The sequence below is a fragment of the Homalodisca vitripennis genome, chromosome 2 (genome assembly GCF_021130785.1).
Source record: "Homalodisca vitripennis isolate AUS2020 chromosome 2, UT_GWSS_2.1, whole genome shotgun sequence".
In the NCBI taxonomy this organism is placed as follows: Eukaryota; Metazoa; Arthropoda; class Insecta; order Hemiptera; family Cicadellidae; genus Homalodisca; species Homalodisca vitripennis.
In genome coordinates this window covers 111,851,826-111,869,988 of record NC_060208.1, presented here as the reverse complement: position 1 = coordinate 111,869,988, position 18,163 = coordinate 111,851,826, and the positions used below count along the sequence as shown (strand labels likewise).

The window sequence follows — 18,163 nt, the reverse complement described above, 5'->3', positions numbered from 1 at the left end:
AGCTTGTAGGATTGATGTTACTGACATGTATTCATTTTGTGTGATTTTTATTCATTCTCTTGATAAAATGTATTTAATATTAAAATTAAATAATTTATTTTTGACATTATTACTTGTCACCATTGTAATTCACTTATTTAATAATGTAAGTTAAAAATATGAAAAAAAAACAATAACAATTCATTCTATATTCTTGAATGTTTACATAACTGATTAACAAAACCATAACAACATTGATTAAATGTAATATACTAGCTGTCATCTGTGGCTTTACACGTAATTTTATAAAAACTTTTATGAGCACTTCTGAATCAAGTGAATTATATTTCCGATGCCAATGTTAAGTTTGCCTTTTTGCCACGATCAACAAAATATGTTAAAGTGTGTATATTGTGTTTTATAGTAGATTTCGTCTTTTTCCTGATCAAGAAAATATATATCACAGATTAAAGAAGCTTACTTCTGTCAAAAGATAACTAAGGTGGATTTTATGATAGTCTTAAAATATATTGTAAAAGTTAGATAGTAACTTTTATATATAATACTTAATATTTGCTAAAAATGTATACCAGAAAGTACATTAAGAAAAACACTATTTGTGTGTTTGTTTCTTTATAAACTGAAAAATATCTTTAATACTTTAGAACATTTAGAGCTATAATTGGTACTTTAGTTAAAAAATACAGTAGTCCATTAAACTTTCATCTAGTATAGTTTTTGCCGACTGCTTCAAAGGGAATTTTCTGAGTAAAATTATGACCATCTTATGTTTTAGGACATTTTCTAAGGTAGATGAGTACTTACCTAATCCCTGAAATCTGAAAATGGCATAATGGTGAAAACTAATGGTTACTCCTTAGAGAATTTACAAACTAAAAATGACAGTACATTGAGAATAGTTTAAATTAATTAAACATATGATTGTGCTGTCATAATACAATGTTTACACCATCAAATGAACAGTTGATTACATTTGACAGTCTCTTTCAGTTAATATTCACAGCTTATATTCATACCACAAACTGTAAGAATGTCCATGTAAAATTTCAGTATAATAGACAATAGACAATAGACAAATTCTTTATTGACATATTCAGTTGAGAATAGTACATTGCGTCATATAGTATAGATCATATTTCTATTTAAATTAAATTATTTAAGAATTCATTTTCTGAATAAAATGGTCTTTCTTGTAGCCAGTTGGTCAGTGCATTTTTAAAACGTTTTGGTGGTTCTTTTCTTAGAGGTTCTGGAATTTTATTGAAGTAAAGAGCTCCTTTGTATGACGGCTTCTTTTCAGAGAGACTCAGGTGGTGGACTGGAAGAGTAAAGTTTAAAGCATTACGAGTGTGATGGTGGTGGAATCCTCTGTTTCTGGTTTGTCCTGAGTTGACTTCTTGAATGTAGAGATTTACTATGGTGAGGATTTTCAGTTGTTTGAATGCTTCACGGCAGCTTTCTTGAAACTGGAGTCCTGCTAGGCATCTTATTCCTCACTTTTGCTGTTTGAGGACTCTCTCTATGTTGCATTTGGTAGCACCTCCCCACACAGCCATGCCGTATCTGAGATGTGACTCAAACAATGAAAAGTAAGCAATTTTAGCTGAATCTTTGCTGCTGATTTGTTTTATTCTGCGTATTACATAGATGCATAGTGCTTAGTTTTTTGCAAAGCTGTTCGATGTGTGGTTTCCAGGTCAAGTGTTCATCAATTAGTATACCAAGGTGTTTTGTTTGGTTTTTTGGTTCTAGGTTGGGGGTTGGAAAATTTGTTTTTGTGTTTTGTAGAAAAATTTATTTGGACAGTTTTACTATTGTTTAATACCAAATTGTTTGAGTAGCAGTACTGTGTAGTTGTGTTTAAAGTGGTGATTAGTTTTTTAGAAAGTTCTTGACTATTTTTGTTGGCTATTGTAATGACAGTGTCATCTGCATACATAACTGTGTGGCAGAGGCGTCCCAAGTAATTGGGCAGATCGTTAGTGAGAAGCAGGAATAAGACTGGACCCAGTACCGATCCTTGTGGCACTCCCAGCTGTACATTAGTAGCTTGTGATTGGGCTTTTTGTAATAAGTTGTTCTTGGTGTAGTGAATTTCTACTAACTGTTTCCTGTCATTTAGGTAACTCCAGAACCAGTCTGCTGCCTTTCCTTTTATACCCAAGTTCTTTAGTTCTTTAATGATTACTTCGTGGTTTAGACAGTCAAACGCTTTTGTGAAATCAAGGAATAGACTGGTAGCAATTCAGCCTTCTTCTAATTGGTCTATGACATGTTCTACAAGTTGTATTAGGGCCTTGGCTGTGGATCGACCTTTTATAAATCCATGTTGGTTATTAGTTAAGAGGTTATTGTGTTCAAGGTGTTCCAGTAGTCTTTTCAAAACACTTTTTCAATGATTTTTGAAAATGTAGATATTAGTGAAATGGGTCTGTAGCTGCTCATGTCAGTGGTGGGTCCTTTTTTATATTTTGGGTATACTTTGGCTATTTTTTGTTTGGTAGGAAAATTCCCTGTTGTAGTGATCTGTTTACAATGTGAGTAAGGGGACCGGATAGTTCTTTTTTACAGGTTTTAGCTAATTTCGATGAGATTTTGTCTGTGCCAGAAGACGTTCTTGGTTTTAAAGAATCTATTGCCTTCTCTATTTCATTTATTGTTGTCTGTTTAAATTGGAAAGAATTGTTTATAAGTGGTGGTGGTGGTGGATCCTGTTGTGTGGGGTTCGTAATATTTAACTGATTGTTTTGGAGGGTTGTATGTGTTATGGAGGAGAAATAGTTGTTAAGGCAATTTGCTACTTCTATGGGGTCATGTATTATTTTACCCTCTTTGTGGAGATAAATTTGATTGTTTGAATTATGTCTTGCTGTCTTTTCATTATTTATTATCTGCCAGAGGGCCTTAGGTTTGTTTTCTGCATTGCTTATATGTGCTGCTGTAGATTCTTCTTTTCTGAGGGTTTTAAGCTTCATGTTATAATCCTTTTTCCTGTTTGCTGTCTCTGTTTTGTCCACAGTGAGTCCGGTGCATTGTTCTTTTTCTAAGGCTTGAATGTACCTATCTTTAAGTCTTGTACATTCATTGTCCCAAATCTGTTTCTTGTAGCATTTATTCTTAAATGTCTTCTAAGGGCAGGAGCTGTCAAGAGCTGTTTGGATGATATTATTAAATATGTTGAAGGCTGTATCTGTGTTTTCTGTTTGATAGACAGTGTCCCATTTTTGTCTAGCTAGGGTTGATTTGAAACTTTCCATTGAGTTGCTGTTGAAAATTCTCTTCTTTGTTTTTGTTTCGGTAAAGCTATTTTTTAGTTTTTTAATAGTAGCTAATTGTCCTGTGTGATCTGAAAGGCCGTTCGAGATAACTGAAGTTTTTATTAGATTTGGGGTTATGTTTGTGCAGATCCAGTCTATTGATTTTGATGTTTCTTGTGTAATTCTTGTGGGTGGGAGTTGTATCCTTGTAATGTTAAATGAAGTAAGAAGTTCCTCTAGTTGAGTTTTGTCATTGCTTGCTTGTAAATTGTCAACATTTATGTCTCCCATGATTACTATTTGTCTGTGTGTGTTAAGGGCTTTGTCTAATTCTTCTGTTAGAATGTCAATAGCTTGTTCTATTTTTGCACTTGGTGGTCTATAAACTCCTAGCACATTTATTGTTTCCTTCTTTTTGAGTTTTATTTCAAAAAGGGCTGTCTCACAGATAAGTTCTAAGTAATTTGTTGAATAGTTTATGCATGAAAGCAAAAAAAAAAAATACAATCAAAACCACTTTCGCATTTATAATACTATCAGGATGGTTCTAATAAACATATTGAAACTGAGACACAACATTACCTGCAAATTAAATGGTCCTATGTAAATTTTGTATAACCAAAAATGTCTAGCCCTCAAAGGGTTAAGCCAGTATATATATGGCAGAAAATGTATTTGTTAGTGTGACTGACCAAATCTTATTGTGACCGAATTTGGTTAGGGAAGAGTATCCACAGTTTCCAGTGAGTGTTCTCATTAAATTGCTACCATTATATTCTTGTTAGAGGATTTTCCAATGACAAGCAAATTTGATTCATTTGGATTTTACTTTGTTTACCTAAGTTCAAAGTATTATTGATGACATCAGGAAATCAAGATTTAGGTTTAACAACAGTAAAATACTATTTATATGTGTCGGTTGGTGGTCAGTGGACACATCACCTTCAGTGTAGTTGGAGTGTCAAGGGAGCTATTTTTAAGATGTTTTTTCATTCTTGTTGTAATAACAACTTGTACTTGCTTTAGTTAGGAAAAGACTTGACGATTAAACTTCAGATTTTATTAGGGATATTATAGTAGATATAAAATATTATTGTTTATTCTCTCCATATATTAAGGGGTGGTATATTTAATATAAAGTATTATAATGATCCAAAACGATATATAATTTTGGTTTTTAGTGGAAATATCCATTTTGGTACACTTGACTTAAATGTGGTTTGTGAAAAACTATCATTATTCACTGGTATTAATACAAACATAACAGTGTTTGCCAAATTTGGAATTCAAGTCCTAATGTATTTACTAATACCCAGATATATTTACTTCATTCTCTAATATGTCGATTTTTAAAGGACTACCCATTAAAATTAAAATGAATATTCTTTTTTGTAATTTTGTATTAAATTGAATGTTCTTTAGATGAATAACAAACAATATGATACTTCATCTCATTGTCTCCAAAAATTTTAGTTTTGGGTGAAATGTAATTGAAATGTGAGAGAGCATAGATATGGATCTTATAAAATTCAACATGTATATCTTAATAATTTATAAGTTAAACTTTTTACTGTAAGTTAGAAATTGGTAAATACTAAAAAATAAAATCAATAAAAATTAACAAAAAAAGTTCAGTTTTGACTTTCTCTGTAGCTGCAGTTCAAACCAAGGGAAATCCAAACAAAATCCCAATTCTGAGTTTCTCCAATGTTAGTACTATGGGAAATACAATGTGTAGTGTATAAAGTGTGAGAGTTATGCAATAACTGATAAACCAGAGGAATAATTTAGTTTATAAGTGGTTGATTTGGTTTAATAACTGAGATTTTAAAAATCTGTGCATTGTGTGATAATTCCTACATAAAGCATTTTTCACTATTCTATTTAAATTACACTTAATAGTTTTAATGCCTCCACCACAGAAGCATTTAGTAGATTACTCATCAGTCTCTTGTAATATTTGGGATGGGTAATATATTTCATATCTTGAGGTGTTTTTCCTCTCAAATACAATATTCATGTCAAATGTATAGCTGTGTCATGTTCACTGTGCAAGGTCTCAATCCAAACTGCCTCTGCTTTTTGGATGGTATAGATAAACCATAATTGGATGCTCTAATGCCAGTTCATATGTTTTGACCAATGGTGGAATTGATCGTGTGCACTGGTGAATGAATTTTGGTCAGCCAGCTAGGACAGGGCACTAGTTTTTCCTCTATGTGTACACTAAAAACACAGCCATTCTGATAGTGATGCTCAAGCGCTATAGTTAATTATAAATTAGAGATATATCTGAATATTTAAATTAAAGTACAAAGCAATATATCTTAATTTCATTACTTTTAATTTTCAACTTGTTGAGTTATTTAATTTTCGTTAAGTATATTATATTATACTGATTATCTGTGCAACGTTAAAGAGGATAAGGCTTTGTCTTAAAAATTTATCCTCATGATAGCTCTTTTTTCAGTGGTATTTGTTATATGTATTGTTAACCTAATGTTGTTGTCCTTCTGCGTAGATGTTTAAATTCTTGGTGAGTCAAGGCTACCTGGGACATATCCGCTATCTGCTGGACAGCACTTGCCCGCCTCTTCTGTCCGCCAGCCCTTCCCCACCCACTCAACTTGCTGAGTGTCTCTACGATCTCATTACCCGCCCTCTCCACCTCATCAACCTTACCCAGGACACAGAGTACAGGTACAGCAATTGTGTTCTAGGTGTCTTAGTCAATGCTATGGTTATACCTTGCCTTTGTTGGTTGTGTTATTATAACTTATTATATATTATTATGATGTATATCATATGGTACAGTATAGTTACTAAACAGTGATCTCAGTTTACTAATAAAAATATTGATATAGTGTGTTAATACTCTGTATTTTTTGTTATTTATTTGTTACTTCCTACCTTTTTTATATAATCTTATTTATTGTATCTTAAGTTAACTTTAGTTGTAAGTATATTTAATACTTTGACGATGTACATGTTTGCTATTTCTCGTGTAATTGTATCAAATGTTGATGTGCAAATGAATAACTAAGACCATTTTCTTTTTTTCTCTTACTAAATTAAGGAATTTGATAGACAATTTGTAATAATTGTAGTTTGTGTTGCCAATGGACTGAAATTACAATATATTTATCTTCTGATTATCTTTTAATCTTTTTGAGACTGCCCAATAATACAAAAAATAAGCCAAAAATATTAGGCTATTTTGGAGAGATTTTTATAATTTCAGGGAAATGAAAATCCATATCACATTGAAATGAACAATTGGAAATGAAAAAATACAACTCACATTGGTAATCGGTAATGTTTTGACAGACAGTTGGTACTGGAACAGATGGCCCGACAGTTGTTGTGTGTGGAACTGTCAGAGCCGATGACTTTGTTCGTGTTGCCAGCCCTGTCAGCTGACCCCCAGTTTCCTCTGAGACCTCTGCTACACCTGCTCAACTCTCGGAAGCTGCCTTCAACCACTTGGCTGCTCTATAGTGTACTTGTGCTCGACCACCACCTAACCTGTTAGTACATTTTCAGTATTTAATTTATAGTATAATTTTAGTGAATATCAACTCATTCATACTAAACCTGAGTTTTGAAATGAGTTTATACTTAACACCTAGTTTTCTACAATGAAATTGGATAAAGAGTTAATCATAATACCAAGAAGACGGCCTGTTATAACTTTACTGGTGTAACTGAGTCTTCATTTACTTTTTACTTTCACCTTGGAGCAAAACTGACTCTCCATCCCACCTCATTTAAGAAATAGATACATTTGATCCAAACTACTTATAATTAACAAACAATAAAGTATTTAATACAGGCTGAGGCAATGAGAACACATTTGTTTTATGTAACAAACATATTCAATACTTTTAGTATTGTACTGCTGAATAACATATAAAAAGACATGGGTAATACTATGCAATTTTACTTTGTCAAAGTCATTTTTGAAAACCATATCCTTAAAATGACGACCTTGAACTTGTTGACATTCCTCAAGACTGCTAAAAAAGCTGCCGAACACTTGTTCCTGCATTTCTTGAGGAACTGCCTGAACTTCCTCTGTAATCCTTTGCTTCAGTTCATGCAAATTTCTCAGACAAGTTTAAACAACCTTGAACTTCAAGCAGTGCCATAAAAAAATCATAAACAAATAAATCTGGTGGTAGAGCTGGCCAGTGTATGTCACCAAATCTTAAGATCAAACAACAATTAAAGACATTTCTGAGAACCGTCATGGATTGGTCTGCAGTATGTACAGTCTTGCTGAAAGTACATAGCATCAGTATCAATATCCATTTCCTCTAGTAATGGAATAAAAAAGTTATTCAACATTACAACATAACACGCTGATTTAACAGTAACCGTTTTTCCCCCGATATCTTCAAAGAAGTAAAGTCCAAAAATTCACTCTGTCGTAAGTGCACACTATAGTGACATTTTAGGGTTATGTAATCTGGGTTGAAGCTCTCTGGGGTAAGTAACACTCTAATAATGCATGTTATGTTTGTTAACATTGCCAGAAAAGTGAAAAAGTGCTTCATCAAACATAATGAACACATTAGAGTAATTAAGCAACACATTTTAAATTTTAATAATTCATCATAGAACTCTTCTGCCATAGTCTGGCTCTAAGTTCATGTACAGTTTGAAGTTTGTAAGGATGAAAATGAAGGTCTGGGTGCAACAGCAGGGATCTGTTTGAAAGCCCAAGTGCAAATGCTTGCTTTCTAGCCAACTGCTTTGGACTGTGAATAACTACAATTTTCACTCTTTCCAGATTCGGGATTCGTGTTTGGTGTGCAAACAGTTTTTAGAGTTCTCCCAATTTTCTTTTGGGTAGAGGCCGTTTTTCAAAATAAACTCACCCAGTTTTTAGTTGGTTTTCGATCTGGGACAGCACCATATCGACCAATGTTGAAATAAGTTCTAAACAATCTGAGTTTTTACATAAGAATCAGTGTTCTTTTGAAAAACGTTTCTACAGCAAAAGCACAATGTTCAGGACTCCAAAATGCCACGTTTACTCAAATGGCACAGTTCACTTTAAGTTGTAAACACAGCAAATAATTCATTGTTGCAATATTTATCATATGATAGCATAAACAAAATTGTGGTGTTCTCATTGCCTCACTCTGTAGTTTGATTTTGAATTTTAAATCACTGATTTAAAATTACAAATAAACAAAACTTTTAACGAGTGCAGATTACATCACATACTTATTTACCAATACATACAAGGTCAATGCAGAAGTTATATTATGTTTTTATATAAACAAAAACAAATTACAAGAAAAAAAGTGTATTATATACATTCTAAAATGACATTAAAATACTTTTTTCAAAATAGTTGCCACTCAAATTCAGGTAATTATCATAGCAGTAAACTAGTTTTGAAATTCCAGCGTTATAAAATTCTGCTGCCTGATACTTCAACCAGGTAATCACACCCCTCGCAGTACCACATTGTCATCAAAGCACTGCATTGCAAGCTAGGTCTTCATTGTTGGAAACAGGTGGTAGTTGCTTGGTGCAAGGTCCGTCTGTGAGGCGGATGTGGAAACACCTCTGACTTAAACCATCCAAGTCTTCTCGAGCTTGATTTGCCGTGTGTTGATTTTTGATACCCATCTTGCACAAAATTCATGGTAACCTAACTTCTGGTTAACAATTTCGTGTAACAAACTTCTTGAAATTTGAGGAAAACTAAGTGAGAGTTTTGGTATTGTGAATCTGCTTTCATCTTCTCATCGACTTTCATCTTCTCATCGACTTTAGAGATAATTTTATCAATCACAATGCTTGGCTGTCCACTTCGTTCATCATCATGCACATTAGTTTGGCCATTTCCATAAACTTCACAGAGTTGGCGATAAATATCAATTGGATTATTAGCCAACAAAAACAGTATTACCAATAACACTTCACACCTTGTGGGATTTTAAATTGCATCACACATTTTACATTACTATTGAAAAACAACAAGGAGCAACAATAACCTCTCACTGGCTGGATAGCCACTAAACGGAGAAATGTCCTGACATTAAATTGGCCACGTTAGTCCCGCCCGTAACTGCTACAGAGCAAAACATAATCTGCTTTCTGATAGTCCTCATAGAACCTTCCATATCTACAAAAATATGACCTTGACTTTTGGCAAGAGTACGAGTCACTCAGCAGTAAATGACTCTCAGTCGCCTTCAAAGTACTCCCCTCCACAAGCCACTGCTTCCACCATCTGTTGTCCAATGCTTCTTCCCCTTCTAAAAGCATTCCTTGAAGTCATTTTTTGAAATTTCGAACAGATCCCCCAACACATTTGTTCTGATTTTTCTGCTTCTTAAAATATTTTTAATGTATACTCATGATATTTTCTATTTCTCGTGCAATGTTCCAGTCAACACAGAAAGTGAGCTGATAGACTATCTGCAAGTGTTAGCGCAACTAACCAAGAACTTTGGTCAACTGCTGACACCACCCTCACATGAAGATGATGATGACGATGATAGTGACACAGAGGTGGTCGATAACTACAACAAGGCTGAGACAAAGGTTAGCCATCAACAGTTTAGAATGTTTGGAATTTGAAGTTAATCATTCAAACAAGACTCTTGAGCCTTTTAAAAGGAAATACAACAATCTGTGATGTTTGTTATGTTTCTTTTTTAATAATAGAGTTTAAAAACCTATTAAAAGGGTGTTTGGATCTAGAGATATATTATGTATTTTAATACAGTTTTCTTTCATGTTGTGTTATATGTACACCAAAAATAAAAAAAGATTTTAGTGAAACAAAGGAAATCAATTAGTACCAAACAACATCAAAGTTAATTGTAACCCTGTTTTGCAGCACACAACAATAAATTACTGGTATTATTCAGCCAGATCTGGGGCTCTCAGAGGATATTCACTGTGTTAGTAGGCAAATGCACTCCTTCATTGTAAACATAGTTCAGCATAATTAAATAAAATTCTACTGCAAATGGCTAATAAATAAGGTAAAATGTCTCTTTTAGTATTATCTTGTGTATTTTAGCTCCAACATCATTTTGCAGGGACTAATCTTATCTTTTAATAATAAATTGTAAAATAATAAAAAATATAATAATCATGCAATATAAAACAAATCTTGTTAATAATTTATTGCCCATATTCACTAACTCAGATGTTGCTTTTCTGTGATACTATACGTTTTAAATGTAAGTTGCAACAGTCTAAAAATTATATGATGGAAGAGTCAAAGTCAAAATCTTTTATTGTTATCCGACTATATACATAGCATTGCCTAAAGTCAAATAAATATTATTTATCTGTAAAAATAGTTGACATATGGATTGGATTATAAAAAGCATCTGCTTACAATGTAAACCATATTAAATATCATATATTTAATATTTATATTAATATTAAATATATAAGAGTATCACTATTTTACATATTGGACAGTTGGGCATAATATTTGGGGTCGAACTTCACTCAGCAACATGGAACTAGTATTGATTCTGCAGAAACGAGCTATGAGAGTACTTGCAGATCTACAACCTCTAGAGACTTGCCTTGCATCTTTTAAGAAACTGAGAATCATGACAGTGATCAACCTGTACATTTAAGAGGTAATCACTTAAGCTGACAATAAAAATACACCATGCAACAACAACATCTGTAGATATCACATCAGACATTCTTCATCCTTCACTATACCTCAACATCACCTCACTCTGTGTGAAAGACAATCACTCTACATTGGCTTCAGACTATATAACCATCTCTCAGAATAACAGAGAAGAATGAGAGGCAGGATCTGAAGAGGGAGCTCAGCAAATGGTTGACAGAATGACCCAACTACAGCCTAGCTGAGTTCTACAATGACAATTAATTTCATTGTATATCAAGATAACGTATTTTATTTTACCATGTTACTTTCTGAAGTTAACAACATTGTAATTTTACATTCTGTAAACTGTTTTGACGCCTTTGTATTTCTCTACGAAGTGACAAATAAAGAAATTGATTGATTGATTCTCGGATACTGTAACATCTCGAATGGACTAAAAATGTCTTTTTCAAAGCAAAACCACATCTGACTGCGACCTAAGCTGTGGAGGAAGGGCATTAAAAAATTTAATTGCAGAGAGTAATATGTATGTTTTAAAAAAAAAAAATGTAGTGTTATGCTTCATGGTATAACTAAAGATCTGGAGTTTTAAAAATTAAATTTCTAGTATAAAGTCCTATTTTGGTACAAACTCTCTGAGTTTTTGCAGACCTGGCCAGTTAATATGATGCTGTTCTCAAGAATAAACATGTTTTAAAATTTTACTCTTAGCACTTACAGCCATAGCAATAGAGAATGCCAAGCAAGCAAGTCGGATGGCTACACACGTGACTCCCAATCATCGCAGCTGTGCAGGTTTGTTTCGATGTTCCTATTGTGGCGCTACAGCTCGAATGGCCACACTTAAGACCCAGTGAACAACGTCATTATTGTGTCAAGGCGTGACAAGTGCTGCTTTCTATCGGGGAATGTGGCAATTACGTAATCAGTAATTCATATTATTTCCAATTTATTTAGTTTTATTCTCATGTCTTTTGTCATACCACATGTTTCTACTGCAAGTAACATACCAGTTATGTTTATTATTTTAATATTGAATATGTCATCATGGTAGATCATTGTGCCTAGGTTCTTACATAATAAGACAAATCATTAAAAGTACTAGAATTTTATGACTTTGATGGTGAGTTTGATTGTTTAAATGGAAGTAACGTTGAGCGAATTTATTTAATTGAAGCAACTGAATTAGTTAATTACATTTATACATTTTATTGCCTCTCTTGTTTTATACGTATGTATCAAAATTGTTTATTCGCTCTAAGCTATACAATGTTGTTTTTAAGTATTAAAACTAAATATTGTATGACATGAATATTTCACTACAGTTAGTGTTATATTGATAATTAAATACAAGTTTTCATTTTACATATTTATAATTAGTAAATAAAGTTGAATTTCCTTATGGAACAAAGATTTGCTGCTAATTTATCACCCATAATCATGCTTACAATTATATATAAAAACTATATTATTCTATAATAAAAATTGTTGTAATAAATCACGCACAATAAATACATTATGGTCTGTTGTTTACATCAGCATAAGTTTTTAAATCTTACCATACAACAATCAAATTGTAATTTTAAATTAAGGCAAGTGAAGCTGAATTTAAGCTAACCAGAAAAATTAATCTGATCTGTCAACGTTAAGCAGTAAGTAGAGAAATTCGACTGGCTAGAAGAACATGTAGCTGACCTATTGTATGGCCAGCCTAGTGCTAATGGTTAATCTTCTAGTGTTTCTTAATAAGCTAGATGTGCATCCATCCTGCAGTCTTTCCATCTCTGCAGTTGAAGCTATGTAGAGCACTGTAGATATTGTTCTTCCTGTCACTCATTTATATAATTTGAGCAGTGCATGATCTGTTGAAATTATTTAGATCGTAGACCACGTAATAATTATGTAACAACAGCTCAAGCAACGGCTGTTTCCCTTAGGAGCTGGAGCAGTGCCTAGAGTTGCTGAACGAGACGGAGAAGGTCCACCGGTTGTTGGCGGCTATCGACCAGACGGCACAGCCAATTGTGCTGCAAGCTCTGTGTCAGGTGTGCCACAATGTTCTCATATTGCAGAAACTGGCCACCCAAAAGCACAGGTAGGAACTTAAAAATCTACATTTATCTTATTTCATGTCTAATGTCTTAAGACACGTCTATAGGAGTATAAGGCTACAAGGCTTTTTGTAACAATGCAACAATATTTGAGAGATGATTTCTTAAAGTAAACAAGGAGACAACATTTGGGAGGTGAACTTTTGCTGTATATAAACAAAATAACTTTGGCAGGCGGTTCATTTTGAAAATAAAGAAACAGAATTTGGGAAATTTGTATACATAAACAAACAAAATCAAGTTCCATCTTACTTATACATGTCTGTATGTGTATCTGTATTATTCAAAGAATTTTTTAAAATTATACAGTGATGTTATTTTACATAAATATTTTGTATTAATCAAGAGCTTTTACACTTAATATGTGGGTTTTGTGGACTTGTAGTGGATTTAACTATAGGGCTCTGCTCCATGAGATTCCAAAGGTCTTATTTATAATAATAGTTGACTACTAATACACATGTTTTGCTCAGGCAATTATTCTCAGTCCTTGGTTATCTAGTATTGGCTTATATTTTATTATGGTTTACACTTGTTTCACTTACAGTCAAATGTATTGAGTTACAACATTGCTACTTTGTTTAGTTTTGACGAAGTCAATCACAAGGACATAATGGAATATTGAAGTTGTTTTTAACAGATGACAAAAGTCATATTATTCTTCAGTGAATGTGTGTACCACCAGTACACTGGTAATTCATAACTTGTATTTTTAATGCAATTTTTATGTAAATTGTTCTGAATTTAGTCTCTGTTTAGCTAACGATAAGGCAAAGTGACTACCTGTCTCGCACTTTGTTCTCTCATGTCTTTATGATTTTTCTAATGTCTAATAGCTAATGTTAGTAAATGTCCCAGGCTTCTGTATCTCCTGGCTCTGAGACCAAAGTTTCTGCAGCAGCTGTGGACTGCTATCGTGAACGCCAACCAAACCTCTCTGTTCGGCTCTCCTACTCCTCTACTCAATGTCATCTCTAGGGGTATAGCCATGACGGAGCAAGAGACGGAGCGGATAGTCCCTCTCCTTGCCACGTTCTGTTCACTCTTCTCCTTGCTGGTGGCAACACTTCATGACGCCGAGTTCTACAATGACGACGATGTCATGGGTAATTGTTGCTAAACTTGAGTGTGTAATTTTCTGTTTGGACAAGAAAAGTAAATATATATATATATATATATATATATATATATATATATATATTATGTATGTTAGTCATTTAAGATGTGCCATGGTTGTAAAATTTGCGGTAATCACTGAGTTCATTATATCTCTGTCACTATTACAGCGGTTATTGCTTAAGTCACTAACATTTGTCTTAGGCATATGCTCCTACAGGAGACATTATCACAATAACCAGAATCTGAAATTTATTGTCACATAACATTACATAATATAGAAGATAACATCTACAATGAATAGGTGGTTCATCAAAATCATTAAAATATCCTTATCCCAAAACTAAAACAATTTATAAAAATAAATAATAATTAATGGATAAATATTAATGACACATAACATTATTCCAACAGTATACTTGTATATGCACAAAAACATTCAGTTCTAACAGTACACGTGGATCGTGATAATCTTATTCCTATTATTCTTATTATTAACTGAGTCATTATTATGAAATTTGGGGGAAAAAACCTCATGGTTATTTTAATAAAAATCTTAAAAAGGACAAAGTTATAAGTGGCTAAAATGTTGTATATAATTTTTACCCTTCAACACAATTTGACAATTGTTTGATGCCACACACTCATTGCAGTAATTTTAGTTTTAGTTGTTTTATTCAGGACCAAAATTGAATATTTTATAACTTAATATGAAAATTGTTATGGAGATGCAGTTTTACCATTCTGTTAATATCTGCTGTGTGGCCTAATGTAATTGGATGCCTTTATATGATCAAAATAATCAACATTTTCAAAATGACTGTAATTTTTACATAATATTAAAAATAACCTTTGATATTTTGTGATAAACGTGTTTACAATTTAATTCATAATCATCAATAAAACCAGATGTTTTTTAACACGTTCATGATGATGGCTAATTTCCAGACTTTTTTATATGCCATAGAAACAATAATAATGCCATTTTTTTATTTTTTCAATAATAATGGTAAAATGTCTAATCATTATTATTTCAAAATTGATTTAAAGTTGTTTCCAAACAAAAAAAGTAAGTGGGATGTTTTTCAGGAAATAAAACCTAACTTCAACCAGTAACAATAAGTCTGTGTTTTTATAGTGAGGGGGGTGGCAACGATGCCTTTTCCGTTGCCCACACTGGTTGCCATGACAATGAAGCTGAAGGAGGTTAGTCTGGGTCTAGTGGAGTTGGCGTTCCCTGACTCCAGACCCATTGTCAAGGACCAATACCGATCGGCTGTGTGTGTCGACGAGACTACACATGCCAACACCATCATGTGGTCTCACCTTTTCAAGGTCAGTTTCTTTTCATGGTCAGCCGTTTACATCACCAATTATTAGCTTGATATTGGAAAAGGGTTCTAGACTGTGGTGTATTTCTATTTTTACTTACTAGGTTAAGACAACCTGATAGGTAACCAGCAGGACTAATAAACTAAATGGAGCATTGCAAACATTACACACGATGAGGACACAATAAACATGGGTATTTCACCATTAGTAATGATGAATGATGAATTCTTACTGGTTACTTATCAACATTAAATATGTGAAGGAAATAGGATCTTTAGACATTTGTCGTTGTTCAATGAAACAAGAAATCAGTAACACTATGTTTCAGATCTGCAATCTGGTCTCTTCTTTTGATGGATAACTAACTTAACAAATAACTACTATCTAGATTAAAATAAAAAAATCATACCAGTGCATTGTGACACGCATAAGTTGGGAATCGCAAAAACATATGTCAACTCATGTGCACTCTCTCAAAAACATGCTCTAATAAAAAAAAAAAAAAAAACACAAATTGTTGAAAACTACTAAGAATACAGACCACAATAAATGACCAACCACTGAAAACTGACCAGAGGCCAATGGTAAATGGAGATTGTCTTGGGAGAAACAAAGATGGTAGCAAATCAGGAAACAGGGTATTTTCAAATTCCTTAAGACAAAAATATGACAATTCTAATCGAGTAATATTGAAAAAAGTCTAGTAAAAAGAATGCTGGAACTAGGTTAACCTGAATTTTTTGTACATAGAACTGATGATCACTCAAGCTGTATTTGACATGTAGGCTTGTGTGTCGCTGCTGCGTCAGCTGTACGGGAGAGACTTGCGGCGTTCCTACTGCCCAGATGGACACTGGATCTCGCAGCAGGTTACCATGTCACTGGCCATGGACCGGCCCTCAGATGCTACGCTGCGCCGTCGCAGTCGTCTCCGGCAGCATTACCGCCCCTTCCACTTTGAACCTGCATTTACACGTGAGGAGCTCGGTAAGCACAAATATGAAACGTGATGCTGAAGATACTAGTTTGCGACAAGCAAGAATTTCCAAAGATTCTTGTCTTGGAAATTTACTACCCAAATATAAGAGGATAATTTAATAAATACTTAAAAAAGCTAGAGAATTAGGTAGATTTAAAATATTTTTTATTGTAATGTATTTTTAGCTCTGCACTTTTATGAACGTTTCGCCAATTTTTTTAAGCAATCCAAAAATTTGGAGGATCTTCTTAATAGGCATTTGGGAGATGTCTTCCTTATTTTATGTGAATTATTGTCCATTGAGCCGTTTTCTGAAGTTTAGAAATAAAAAAGTCACTTTAAGCCAAATTTGGTGAATATGTTGGGGTAATAACACATACTTTAATCACACAATTTTAGCCATAGAAACTGTGCATGTGTACATTGCTTGATGGACAAGGACCTTTTTCTTGTTTAAATGAGGATGTTTGTCTTTATTTCTTCAATCAACCGGTGCAATAATGACACTCAATGCTCTCTAATTATTGTTTTTCCTTTTTTTCCAAGTAATCAGATGTAAACTATTTCCACATACATCCCAATCTACTGCTACCATCACCAGCTACCAGCTAATTTCACTGTGTTTGCCTTTTTCAGACCCTGTATGCCCTTTAAAAACTGTTTTGATTGTTCCTTTGCCTCTGGATTGTATAAGTGTATTCATAGTTATCGATAAACACAGACATTTATCAGGATTCCAACAGAAATTTTCTGATTTTCTGACTTTCTGACAAAACGTTGTACTTTGTGAAACAACTGTGGCCTCAACTGTTTCACTCATTTTGATTTGCCAATATGCTAAACCATATCATTGAATTTGTCAATAATTTTGGGGTTAACCAATTCAATTGGACATCTTGAACATGTATAATCTTTTATGGATGTATGACCACGTTTAAAGTCATTTACCTAATTGTAAACGGCTGCATAAAAAGGAGAAGACGTACCATAAATTTATCCAAGTCAGCTTTAATTTCCTCACTGCCATTTAAATAGGAATGTTTAATCTCTTTCAAACTCCTTTTTCCTTTTTTTACTAAACAAAGGTTTGCTTAATTTCACTATTAAAGTGAACCCATAAGAAGAATATAATGAAACCCAGACCTGAGTCAAGTAAGAAATAATGGTGACTGATAACTAACCTGTTTTGATGTTACTAGCACTTTATCTTGGTTTTCCTAAAGTTGATGAACAACCCACTGATATTTTCACTTAAATATTAAAAAAAAACTTTCTTTGGTTATAAGTTTATGTTTTTGAATTTCTCATAAATGATGTATTTATGAATGTTTTTCTTAATGTTTACTCAGGTTGGAACAAACTCTAAAATAATATAAGATTTTATTAAATAATATTTGAAGATAGGTGAAAAAGTTGTACAAAGTATATAGTCAGCACTATATACCAAGAATGAGAATGCCTTAAACTAATGAGTTTTACCACATTTGAATCTATGTGACTAAGGGTTAAAAAATATTAACATCTTAAAATATGGTTTGTGGTATAGTCATCAAATACTGTATGACAATGATATATTCTATTGCCTTTTAAACTCTTCAAAAAGTATCAAAAAAAGATCATTTCAAATTCTGAAAAAATATATTTTACTTCAAATTTAAGCAACTGTTATTACAACTGTTTACTTCTGTACTAAATTTATAATTTTCAGTGTACATTCAAAATCTACAAACACCTCAACCAA

General features: G+C 33.0%; 1 protein-coding gene across 1 annotated transcript in view; it reads left to right on the top strand.

Annotated features, from left to right (window-relative positions):
- Nucleotides 1-18,163, top strand: part of LOC124354610 (ubiquitin-protein ligase E3C) — a 58,344-nt gene that overhangs the window by 20,343 nt on the left and 19,838 nt on the right. Inside the window, exons 4-10 of the mRNA XM_046805209.1 lie at nt 5,779-5,957; nt 6,585-6,784; nt 9,667-9,821; nt 12,822-12,979; nt 13,854-14,101; nt 15,250-15,446; nt 16,229-16,430. Of these exons, the coding sequence (XP_046661165.1) occupies nt 5,779-5,957; nt 6,585-6,784; nt 9,667-9,821; nt 12,822-12,979; nt 13,854-14,101; nt 15,250-15,446; nt 16,229-16,430 (1,339 nt within the window). The remainder of the gene's footprint in view (nt 1-5,778; nt 5,958-6,584; nt 6,785-9,666; nt 9,822-12,821; nt 12,980-13,853; nt 14,102-15,249; nt 15,447-16,228; nt 16,431-18,163) is intronic.